At 37.9% G+C, this 13,278-nt stretch overlaps 1 protein-coding gene across 2 annotated transcripts in view; it reads right to left on the reverse strand.

Annotated features, from left to right (window-relative positions):
- Positions 1-13,278, reverse strand: part of LMBR1 (limb development membrane protein 1) — a 69,461-nt gene that overhangs the window by 47,869 nt on the left and 8,314 nt on the right. Inside the window, exons 2-4 of one of the 2 annotated variants that reach the window (XM_048326082.1) lie at positions 7,268-7,340; positions 4,998-5,037; positions 3,004-3,143 (exon numbers count right to left, since the gene is read on the reverse strand). In XM_048326082.1, coding sequence (XP_048182039.1) covers positions 3,004-3,143; positions 4,998-5,037; positions 7,268-7,340 — 253 coding nt within the window. Of the gene's footprint in view, positions 1-3,003; positions 3,144-4,997; positions 5,038-7,267; positions 7,341-13,278 lie in introns of those variants that run through there. The other variant, XM_048326170.1, reaches the window with a different exon arrangement.

Below are 13,278 nucleotides of genomic sequence, written 5' to 3' on the forward strand. Positions count from 1 at the left end.
ACAAAGAGGGGGATTTTTCCTTTAGAATTTGCTTTGCCAGGAAGCTCCTGTTACCATTTGAGAAACATTCAGGCATAGCAACATCAGCAAGAATGTCATTAACAGCCCTTACGAGGGGACATTAACTTCAGCAGTCTGCGCCTTTTTTTTCCCCAAAAAAGACACCAGAGTAAGAGTAGAAATACAACTAGATGGGGGTAGGAGTCTTATTTCAGCAGTTTTCTCTAACTGAAGACAGAATGCATTCAGTTACCTAATGCAAAGTTCAAATATCTGCTTGTCCTAATTTCAGCAGCTCTATTACATGTGTATCTTACAACATAAAACAGTGCTTAGGAGCTGCACAGGACACAGAGCATTTTAAAGGGGGGGAGACTGGTGCACATCCAGGGTGAATTTTTAAAAGTTAAAATCCAGAAATTAACACATTAGTAGCATATAGGAACCACATTTACAGAATATTAAACTACAGAGCTACAATATGCACACAAAGTTACCAGAGGCAAGGATAGTGCTGTTCTGCTGCCGACAGACATGTGCACTTTCCTCAAAGTAAGAGTCCTCTGTATTTCTTACCCTAATCTGGTAGTTCAGAAATCAAATTAAAATAGACCCAGAAAAAGAATTATTTTCTACTACACTGACTGCATCATAAAATTGCATGAGACACTTGCAGACATCAACATATAGAAAAGCTTTAAGCAGTCAATTAGAACTTTTTTTCCTTTGCATTTGCAGTGACCTAAGACTGTACCCCATAAAACAAGTTAATAAAACATAAAAATTAAAAATTTCCCAGTCTTAGGCAAACAGATTAGATCGTGAGCATTTTCCCATTTTTCTTATTCATGGCAGTTTCATTACGTTTTACCCCCACCTGCTGGTTGTACCCAACAGCAGCACAAGGGAACACCGCTGTCAGAACTAGTCCTGGGATTACTTCAGCAGTAGTAATTAGGTAAGAGTGTTTATGCTGGATACAGGTTTGGCCTTTCTGCCTAGTTTCAAAAGTTTGAGGCATATATTTTCTACTTTTTTATTTGCCAGCAGTAATGCAACAATCTACAGAATAAAACCCCTCAGTGTCAGGTTCAAGTACCTCAGATGATAGCTGTAATCGATAAATCTAAGGGGGGGGGAAGTGTTTTAAAGCAACACAAACGCTCCCATTTGATAACATTTACAAAGCAGTTCATAAACCATACGTGAAGGCTGTGTAGGCAGAGTATTACGGGCATGTGAGCCCTTCTGAGCTCGGGTGCCGGTGCCAGGGCTGTGAGCTCCCAAAGCCGCAGAGGTTCCCCCCTCTGACTGCGCCGGGCGCGGGACGGGATTCGAGCGGGGCGATCCCGGTGAGTGCCACGCGGGGGAGCCCTTGCTCCAGGGAACGGATCCGCACCGGCGCCCGGCCCAGCCCCGATCCAAAACCTCCCCGATCCAAAACCTCCCCGATCCAAAACCCGCCTCGCATCACCGGAACCCACCCAAGGTTCACCGCGGTCACGCCTACCCCTTTGCCATACACACTTACACCTGGAAACACCAAGACGCTGAATTTCCCTTCTTGCTAGCCACTGCTGCTGGACTTACAGAATATAAATTATACTGTGTATCCATAAAGTGGTATTTTCAAACATTAGCACAGCAAAATCAAAAGATGGTCACTGGAAAATTCAAAGGCCTCCCTATTTAACAGCAACTATTCCAGCAGATTTCATACTAAACCAAATCTTCTCAAGCAACAACTGACAGAGTAAAAATTTCTGAACTGGTTATTATACAATTTCCAGTCTCTGATGCATTTTTTTGTCTTTTTTCCAAAGGCGATTCAGACACGGAAGGATTACTCTCCATTAACTTTTTGAGGGAAGTAAAGAAGAAAAATGCCTGAGCAGCTAAATCCATGTGAAAAATGAGATTCAGCTTGGGTTCTTCCTCCCTTGTAGGAGACATACCAAATTAGCAATCCCCCATGACATATCACAAACAGGGCATAGAATAACTCAACTAGAAAGACCCTGTAAAGTCACATAGTCTGATCTGCCCTTAAAACAGCCAAACTGCAGGTGCCATCAGGCTGCTCAGGGCTTTGGCCACCTGAGTTTTGGAAAAATTTCAAGATCTCCCAGTTTCTCTGGACAATTTTTTTCAACGTTCAGCCATCCCCACTGTGAAGAATCATTCCTTTATGTCCTACAAATATCCCTTCTTGCCTCTCACTTCACAAAAAAACCAAACCAAAACAAAACCCCAAACAAAATCTTTGCAAGTTAGGGATCTGAAAATTCATGAACTTGTTATGTTTGAATATTATTACACATTTAGCAAAAAGCATACACTTTTCACAGAAAAGTCCTCCAAAGCGAAATTACTATCTCTTCCCAAGACTAAAGAGGACACCACAGTTAACTTGTAAATTATTTATACCAGATTAAATAAATTGTTTCACATAGTGAACATACTTTCTCCAGACAAACCTAGCAAAGAAGATCTTGTTTTCACCAGTTATTTTATCACACATCTTTGCCACAATACTTATGTTCCACAATTTTCCTTGTTTACACATAAATCACTAACAGCTGTATTTAACTATCCAGTCCAAGCTGCCCACAACTAGCAAGTTTCTTAAAACATGATTTTATTTTGAGAATAAATTTATAGGTATCATCATAAAGAGTAAGGCATATGAATCTTGCATTCACACATAAGGAAGAAGTCTGAACAGCATGTTTCAGGTTAGCTTGTAGTAGCTCTTATTTTACATTAATATTCAAAGCAGTGATTTTGGTTTAATTCCAGCAAGTCGGCATAATTCTTAAAAAAAGAACAGAACAGTTAAGACAGACTTTGGTCATACCTCACACAGCAGCAAAACCAACCAGCCAATAGCACATTAACAATTAGCATAGTAAATGAAAATAAGTTATCAGTTTGAAAATAAGAACATATCTGTGCACGTGTAACGAGGACATCCATTTTAATTACATTATGCTGAATACTAACCATGAATTAGTGAGCCATTTAACCACTGAATATAGTAGTTTTGTGGAAAAGAAAGCAGGATCTCATTGCTGATTATTGAGAAAGGTAGAAGCAGGACTGCACCAGCTGAAACTGCTAGAGTGAAGGTGCTCAAGAACAGCCTGAAATTTAAAGAAATGTACTATTGTTACCACCAACATGCTCTGAACAGCAGGGAAAAAAAGTCATTAAACTTCCTGTTAATCAGCATCTAAAGGCAACACATTCTTACATTGTAAATAGTCAGGAGAAACTGGGATTTCCAAAGCATCTGACTTCCAAAAAGCAAATTTAAAATAGTTTACAGAACCCAGTATAAATAATTAGCTTTTAACACCTCCCAGAATTAGTCTCTTGGCACATGTATGCATTCAATTCCAATGTAATACAAAGGTTAAACTACTGGTGTTTATTAAATATCTTTTCACAAGTCTCCTCTTTCAGTTTTAATTTCCCACACAGACACATACATAAGAAAAAAAGATTCAATTTCTATATTCTTAGTGAAAGTTTTAAAAGCAGAGCAACGTTCTAATAACTGAAGTGAGTACAATTATACATAAATATTTTAACACCAAACTGAAAAAAAAGTTGTTTTTTTCACAAAGTAGTTATTCAAGTTATCATCTCATAGCTGTAAAGTCGATATACAGAAATTATCAGAAATATTTAAAGTATTTAAGCTTATTCTTTTTAGATCCCAAATACAACCTAAACCACATGCCATCTTGTGGCATTAAAAAGAACTGTGTTCTAAAAAAAATAAGATCAACAAAACATTCTTACAGAACTAATCTAATGCTGTAATAAAAGCAGAAGTAATTCTCAAATTGCATGACAAAATAATAAATAGAACATCCCTACAACAAGAGCATCTGTAAGCTGCTTACAGAAATCTTACTTAACAGTCTACAAATCCATTTTTCATTTACACAAAAGTTAACATAAAGAGTGACTAATTTTGTCTTTTAAGATATTCTTATGTTATTGTTGTTGGCTTCTGAGATTTTTTCTTTCATTTAAGGATGTTTAAGTATTCCAAGCCAGAACTGTAAAACCTAACAAACTACAGCAAAGTACTACAGCAGTTTGGCCTTTTTTTCTCCTCCCTCCACACCTCAAGTCCTGACAATTATGCCATGTGGAGAAAAATCTATCTACATATGTTTGAGAGTTACTGCTTGTAGGAAAATACCATGCACATTTACGGAACAAGAAACCTTAGGCTGAAAGAAAAAAGAACATTTTGTATTTACAACAACACTTTTCTATGAGCTCTCCTTCCAAAGGGATGACAGCACCACCAGGGAAGAGCCAAGAGCACTGTAATACACAAGGAGTCGATTCACATTGTTCAGCCAATCACGTAACTGACAGGGCAGCAACAGCCATGGAGGTTCTGTACATCTCGAGGCACATTCAAATAGGAGATATTAATATCTAGCTTTACAAAGGAAGAGGATAAGGAGAGAGTTGCTGGCAGACCAGTAGGTCTGGCAAGTGCTTGTCTTCCACTTGTTACCCCCTCTGCAGCTTTTTCACAATGGTCAGGTAAGATGTCTTCTACAGAGGCAGTTAACTTTCTTCCCAGGATCCACTGCCTCCCTTGACAGGCCTTCCATCGACTGCTGTAGGAACTTACACCACCTCGCATCTAAACACCTACATTTTAGAGACCTAAATGCAGGTCTTGCACTCAATTCCACTGCTTGCATCAGGTCCTCATGCAATATTCTGGCCAACTTCATGCTTACTGGGAAAACTACAGATGAAAAAAGCCCTAGACCAGACTTTCATAACACTTTTCATAACACAAGGCGCCAATTAACCAAATCATTTTCCCTGACCCTCTAGCAATCAATTTAAAATATATTTGAATATTTAAAATAGACTCTTATTTATTTGGAAGCACAGAAGGTTACTATCATAACAATATATTCAGGAAAAGAAGTTCTGCCAAGAAGAGCTATACATACGATATTCTGTTAACGATGGCATCTTCATCCTCTTGCTCATCTGAAAATTAAATTACAGCAGGTTATACTCAATACTCACTTGTTTTTCCTCAGGCTAAAATGTATATCCATCGGAATAATTTTAATTTACAATTAAATTCAGACATACTGATACAATTTATGAGCATGAATAATTTAAGGAAGTTCCTTCCAAAAATGAATACTCACACCCCTTTTTTTTACTAGTCAAACTCTTTTCAATGTAACAGCAAAGTTATTTCACTTTACTTAAGTATGCAGTTCAAAACTTCTTGGAGACCTCTTCCAGAGTGCTCTATGGCAAACACGCTTTCAGATTACTACAGCCATGGCTGCTGCTAGAAACTGTCCCTTTGGGCATCTCTGGAACCACAGAGAGCAGGCAAGCTACAGGAAAGTCTTAGAGTCCATACTAACTACTACTAGAGATCACTTTCAGTACTAATGTCTTTTTAAAACAAGAAAGTATACTCAGAACAATAATGATGACTACTCAATTGCTTCCCTTTACTTACTCCTCTTCCCAGCTCCTGGGGATTTGGGAGAGGGGAGGAAGGACAGGTGGTGTTATTCTTGTTACTTGTTTTGGATTTAAGATATCATTACTTCCTTCTGATACGTCAAATTTTAGACCATTTTTATTCACTTATTCCTCACTTAATACTTCACTAGAACAATCTTTTTGAAACAATATCAACATTTCACTCAGAGATGAATCACTAACACATCCTTTTACACTTAACACCCTTCTCAAGGCGCATCAGTACACAAATGTAAGCATTTCTAAATTTAAAATAATGGAAGCATTTTTAAATAAAAATTTCTGAATTTAAAATAATTTTACACTCAGCATTCTAAAGTTTCTCCTATTTTCCATAGGAGATAGAATGCCTGACTTTATTTATTCTTAGATTTTAAAATAAATTTAAGTTCTTAAGAGTCATGCACACAGTTGAAATAAACACACAGCCAATAACATCATGCTATTTTGAAATTCTTCTGTGAACGGACATGGAGTTGTTGGTTTTTTTGATGGAAACCTCATGGTGTTTTGAAAGACTAAGTCAAGGTCTCTTATGAATCATTTTGGCTAAAGAGCTTCTTGGAGAAGCAGCGAACAATTTGTGCTGAAAGAGTTCCAGATGTCTTAACTCTTCAAACATTTCTCATCAGGAAGATCATAGCAGGCTACAAAGTGTGCCTAAGTACATGCTCACAAAGCTTTCATAAAGTCAGGACAGCTGCAGAGCAGTCCCTCTTCCTAGCTGAGGAGATCAACCGCCAAAAAAAGGCAATAAAAGTGTCTTTGCATCCAACAGTGTTTGCCAAACCAGTTTCCCCTTCCTGTTCTTCTCCATCTACAAATAGTAGCAGCTTTGTAGTGCCCAAAATACATATCAGGATCAGAAGATAGTATCTGTCTTACTTCCCATGTTTAAAGATATGTACCTTTCTTTTAAGGAATTAAATTCCATGTAAAGTTTACTTTTTAAAACATTAATCTATCTATGAAAGCATCTCTATCATAACACAGGTCACTACAGCTCAATACACAGTTTCCAATAAAGTTCAAAGCACCAAGATCACCATACACAGGAATGTTTCTACAACCTATTATCAAGCACCAAGGTCCCAAATAAGCTGTCAAGAGTCTAAAATTCTGCAATTTTATACCGATTTTTATGCTATTTGTCTTTAGAAAAAATACCGAAGAAAATGACGGGGCTTCCTAAAGACTAGTTTCAGAATGGAAACTAGACCATGTTTCCAAAGGGAAAAAAAACAAGAGTACTATTTCAAGGTATTATCTAAACTTCAGTGGTGAACTCATAAGAAACAGGTTAAGACCACTGAAGTAACTGTACCTGAGCAGAGCAGGACTTTTTGAAGAAATAATGCTACTTCTCTTCTGTAGCACTGGCAACCTTTACCAGCAAAAGCTCAGAACCTGATTTTGCTGCTAAAACACAGCTGAAGATACTTATTCTGGAAAGGCTGATGTGAAAGGAGAACAGGATCTAAAGGCAAGGGAGGCAGAAGCATCTACTTGACATCAACCCCTTTCTTCCCTCTCAAAACAGTTAACACTTAGGCTGCCATACACAATCAGATCAATCCAGGCTGCCATAGACCAGTAGCCTAACAAACAGCTTTACTTCTTCCACTCTCCTTGTGGAGATGGAGAGGAAAAGAATCATCTATTTATTTGAAAAACAAAAATTATTTTTACATATTAAAATTTCTATGCTTACCTGCTTTCCTTTTGTATCTTGTGATTATAAAGTAGGAAACTATGTAGAGAACAGCAAACAGGAGAAAACAGATCTGAGGAAAAAAATGGCATTTATTAGGTCATGAAGAAATGCCTGGATTATAAATAAACAGTAAATCTAGTCTCAACAATTTAAAATTTAATTCAGATCAACAAGAGTGCATTCTATGTAAATTCAAGTCATTTCAAGACTTATGTTTTATATCTTATTAACAGAAAGTTAAACACATAAGAACAGTTAGGTTAGAGAAACAGTTATTGCATCAATCATATGGCCAGGAAGTTTTACTCTAAAATTAAGAAAAAAGCCTTGTCTACAGTGTGATTTTTTGTTTGAGCGGAGTGGGCTGTTCTTTGAAGTTTGAATCCACTTGAGTTGTAAAAGATATCAGGCTTTGTATCTGCTTCACATGCATCCTTAAGGGGAATTGTATTTTATATAATGGGCTCTTGAGGATCCATTTTGATCTAAGCTGTCAACATGCGTGGAAAGAAACAAACGTTTACTATTTGCATCCTGTCGTGAATCAAACAAATTCCAGGTGACAACACACACAAGAGAGACTCGTGCCTACAGTGGATGTCCAAGCATGAGCTCGTCAAACATGATGTTTCCTTTAAAGTCAGAAACCAAGGATACAACTTCCCTTCGCAGAAGGTTGGTGGTTTATTTAGGTCAGATGTACCTTCTGCCCACAGTGACTTGGATGAAGTTGTTTATAAGATTTAGCACTACAATTTCAATACTATAAGACCAAAACACCTACAAAAATGCTGGAAATCTTACAGGAAAGGAATTAAACAGCAGGAAAGTTTTAACCTTCCAAGCCTTTGTGGGGTAAAAAAAAATACCAAAAAAAATCCCCACACATTTTATTTGCTCCTGAATGAGGCATCAAGTGGCTCAACACTGCTTCCTTAATCCTGGGTGCTGATGCCTCTTAAAAACATGAGTCAGACAGAAATGCAACAAGAAGGAAGCATGCCATTCTGTGCGGCAAAACTACTTCACTGGATAACAGCTGATCTATTTCTTTAATCAGTCATTTGTAGATTTGTTGCCTTTAAGAACTCACTGTCTTAAAAAAATCAAGAGCAGAAAGGCTACCTTAAGAGAAAGGGAAAAGTGAAAGTGAAGGTAGTGATGATAGCCTTGATAAATTGGCATCTAAACAATACCACATGCAAATCAGCAAATCAGAGGGGAGAAGAAAGTATCAGGAAAGACAGACTTTCTAAGAAATACTGATAAATATAAACTGAGTTATTTTTCTGCTGTAGTCAGATATTTTGGATTAAAAAAACCCAAGTGACTAAGCATGGCATTTGGGTGCCTGTGACTTCCAGGTGCCTCCCAGAAGGACAACAGTAAGTCTGAAAGTGGCAACCCAGCTCCTTCTCTGTGCAGGCAAAACACAGCAGCAACATGCAAAATACAGCCACTGAAAATCAGCTTTCATAACTAGATCTCTGAATTCCAACTTTTAATCTGAATTGAGTTTACCACTCCAACTTTCTTGAGGATGCCTCAACGAAGAAAAGGTTTTGATAAAGAATTCAGTCCTTTAAATAATTCTAAAGAATGTTATTACGATTTAATAAAGAACATTTGGTATATTTTTGAACAGGAAGAACAAAAGAAACTGAGAACAGCCTTGGGCTTTCAGAGTACTCTGACATAGCTCGTCCTGTCAGTATCGGAAAACGCAATGTCAGTGCTGAAAGAGAATCCTACTCTAAGCTTCCAGTTCCTCTGAAAACTAGACCAAGGCTACAGCAACAGACATCTAATTTTAAGCATTCACTTTTGAAAATCAGGTATCACATATACAGAGTAAGTGAATTCTTTAAAAATCTGTCAGATGCAAATAACACGGTGTAACCCATGTAAAAGAAAAATATAGTTCAGCTCATTTTTGGTTTAATTTTATTTAAAACAAGGATCAAAATTACTGCAATCTTGTTTACATCTTCAAATAGAATATGTGGCCTTTATTCTATCCATGACAGCAAGGTTACAATGAAAATGTGGGTCTGTACTTACAAGGTACCACTGAGATAACTGAGGTATTTTGAGGGCATGGCAGACAAAAGCTGTCCAGTAACACAAACTGTCAAATGCTGTATTTCTGGTTTTAGATAACAGCTACTCTGCAACCCAGCAATAAGGGGTAACTATGCATCCTGATGTAATTCTCCCTCTACTTCTGAAAGATTTGAGAACAACTTTGTAAATGTTTGATAAAGTTGTTTATTATTGAAAATTCACAAAATTTTAAAATTACTGGCAAGAAAATAAGTAAATTCTTTTAAGTGAAAGCTTTATGATCTTAACAAAAAAGAAGTCAAATTAAAAGTCCTTCATACTGACCAAAACAACTCAAACACCAAACTCAGAAATATTACTGCAGTCTCAATTTACACTCAGTGAAACCTCTGATTCTGAACTGTTTCTAACCATGCATTCTGAATAGCTTTCTAAAGGAAACAGCTCAAGTCAGCATCCCAACTATTTTTAGAGTGGAACTCAGTTAAGCTGGGGAAAAGGAATGTGTTGCCTCTAACAGCTGAAGAATAGGTTCCACTGTCCTGTCATGCTGCAACCTTGGGTTCTTATTCCTCATACTGCTGCTTCTTTTCAGGATATTTTTGTATTAGGAAAAAAAAAGCCATCAGGACTTGTTCATATTTGCTGTAGTTTCAGTTATTGTTTCTCAATAATGAGTGGCTGGGCTTGTATGCAGCACTCCAGGTATGATCTTACAGCTGCATGTAACAGCACTAAGCCCTTCTTGCTGCACTGTAAATGCTTCTCCACACTCACCTGAGAATCACACTGGCAGTTCAGCATTATCCCCTGGTCACGTCAGCACTGTCCTCCCCAATTGCTTACAGCAGAGTAGCTCTCAAGTTTCAGCAGAAACTTGGCTTTAGGGTTCAAGTTCCTCACTGCGTCTTTTTCTTTTTTTTTTTTTTAAATCACACCTTGAAGTCACACTACATACAATCATCTGTCAATTCCATTTCTAATCACTTACTAAAAAAGCACAGGTAGTAATACTGAAATAGGGTGCTACTCACAAAAGAACACCATACACAAAACTACACTGATACCTTCAGTAAAAAAACCAAAATTTAAAACAGCCTATATTCCGTAAATTCCATCTTTCTTTCAGAAAACTACTGTATGTGTCAGTATTGGAGGTAACACTGGAATACAATGTTAAGTCCAAATTATATTGCAAGTTGTTTCCAACCAAAAAGCAATGGTTTATGCCATCACCCATCCCTACAATTACAGCTGACAAAAATTAAGGATGCTGCAAATACAGCAAATCTAGGACAAGGTGTATTCCTCATATCCTCAAGTTCTCTGCAAGGAGATTTTCACTGCAGCTCAAATGCTGCTCTTCTAGGTTTGACTTGGTGAGACAGTCAAGACACTGTGCAGAGAATGTACCCAGCTGTGATGAATAAGGATTTCTGATGTCCCCCACTTCACAAGAAATAAAGCTTTTCAATCTTAAAATGTATTTCCTTAAATTCCTTCCAAATTTGATGGACAAAATAGTTGTGAATCTGTTGCCATAGTTAAATTGGGAAGCTACTTTAAACATACCTACGGTACATACTGACCTTACAGGGGAAATACAGTCAGTCCATGTTTGACCGGATGGTTCAAAATAAAAAGGAAATTACGAGGAGCCCAAGAATTGTCTATGGTTATATCCAAACAGTCAACCAAAGCAATTCTTAATAATTTTTAATGTCTCTGTGTGTGTGTCCTTTCCACTCAGTACCTGAAAACAAGACACGTGGATTCTGTGCCACATCCAGGGGCTCCTTTCTAACAGATGGCACGTTAAGAAGCCTTCAAACCTCAACCATGTAATTCATTTACATCTCTTCCCATGGACTAAATACAACCTCTGGTAGGACAAGCAAAAGAAACCTGTCTTCCCGTGGAGCCCTTAATTTTCATTTGGGAAAGGAAGTGCCTTCTGTTCCTGCTTAGATTACACACCAGACACACCAGGAGAGGCTGCTTACGGAGACACACTGCACTACATTCTTAGGTACCTTGCGTCCAACTCTCCCACAGTGTCACAGGTTTGGATCTCTCATCTAAAGTTATCCAAGTATGATCCACATCATACTTTTGGATCTGTACCACAGCTCCCAGCTCCTGGGAGAACGAAGCTGGAGATTACCTGCATACTGTATGTTTCTAAGGGGCCAGCACTGAAGGGCCTGGCATTAAACACAAGCAGTAACAGTCTGAACTAGGTCAAATTACCTTGTACTTATCCCACTGACAATTACTAAAGATCCGCTGGCACTAATTTGTCCTTGTGGATGATCTTTAAAACTCTGGCACTGAAATTCATGCCTCAGATTCATGCATCATGCATCATCTTCTGTTGCAAGTGTTAGTTACTTTCACGCTAAGAAAGACTATGTTCAAAATGTGTAAGATTCTTTTTCCCTTCTTACAAACAAGATTCAACCATCTTTTACAACTGCAATTTGTGTGTGTGCACATTAAAAGCTGCATTTTTATGTGCAGGATTCTATTCATACAGCATCGGTTGTGAGGGAAGTACAGCTGTAGTTTACACTAGGAAGAAAGCACACAGGTGCCTTGTCCAGTAATTGTTCCATAGCTCTCAGTCAGTGTGCCCTGGTAGCACACACCTTAAAGAGCATCCCTGGCTGTATTACCTGAAGCAAAGCAAATAATCATGGGGAGTAACTATCTCTCTCCAAGCAGCATTCACCCTGTCACAGGTAGTTGCTGTGTCTAGTTTTGAGCCACCAGTACAGGAAAGATGTTGGTAATTGCAGAAAGATGATCACCAGGATGGTCAGGAGGCTGGTGCAGACAGGCTGAAGGACCTCAGCATGTTCAGACTGAGGACAACAAGGCTTCAGGATGGCCTGACAGCAGCAAGGAACTACCACAGAGAGAAATCACAGACCTTAGTAATGTTCTTTAACCTAACACACTTCCAAGCACAAAACACAGGTTCAACACAGGTTCATTTCCACTTGAAAAGCATCAAAGCAGATAAGTGATTGTTTCCTCCAACTTGACTGCATACTAGCATTTAGAACAGAAAAAATCTGGAGGAGTAAAACAGACAAGCAGCAAACAGCATTTTACTATGCCATGTGTGAAATGAAAGATCAAGAAGCTCTGAACAGTAGCTCCAAAGAGTAAGGGAAGAAAGGAAGTAGCTTTAAAATGAAGTGGCTGTGCCAGTATTTAAAAAAAAAAAAGTTACTGCTATTACATCCACAAGCATTTCTATGCAAATTATACACAAAAAACAGCTATGGATGTAATAAAGAACATCTCCACTTCTAGCTATTACTTTACAGAATTTGTCCTTTTCCCTAAGGAGAAAAAACAGCACAGAGAAAAGAGAAGGCAGAGATCCCTCTGGGTAATATCACCATGTAGAATATGTCTATTTACATGTTTAAGTGTTGAAAATGAAACAGTCAGTATTTTGCCTGTGATTACTATCTACAGAAAATAATAGTGTTACACTTCTGGATTTAATTTCTGTAATATAAAACAATGAACACAGCATTTTACATCCATCTCTTACTGCTCTAACGCTGCTCAAGTATTTCAATGTGCATCAAAATACCACACGGCAACCAAAAAGCTTCCTCCTACTGTCCCACTTGGCAACTGCTTCTGTTTACTCATAGAAAAGATGGCAGGAATAAACAGCCAAAAAAATACAGGTGGAGACAAGCAGTTCTGCTTGGTCTATTTCTAATAACTCAATTATCCCAGACATCTAAAAAGCAAACAAGGCATTCCACCTGCTTTGGATGTGTCAACAGTAAGTGACCTACAACCAGCTAAGCACACCACAGAAAACTAAAAATTGTAACTAGGCCCTCAGTTTGACCTTGGCATTCATTGTATCATCTGCTCTGGAAATTTCATTTTTCTCAAATGAGACATTAACTCTG

Source organism: Corvus hawaiiensis, chromosome 1 (genome assembly GCF_020740725.1).
Source record: "Corvus hawaiiensis isolate bCorHaw1 chromosome 1, bCorHaw1.pri.cur, whole genome shotgun sequence".
Lineage (NCBI taxonomy): Eukaryota > Metazoa > Chordata > Aves > Passeriformes > Corvidae > Corvus > Corvus hawaiiensis.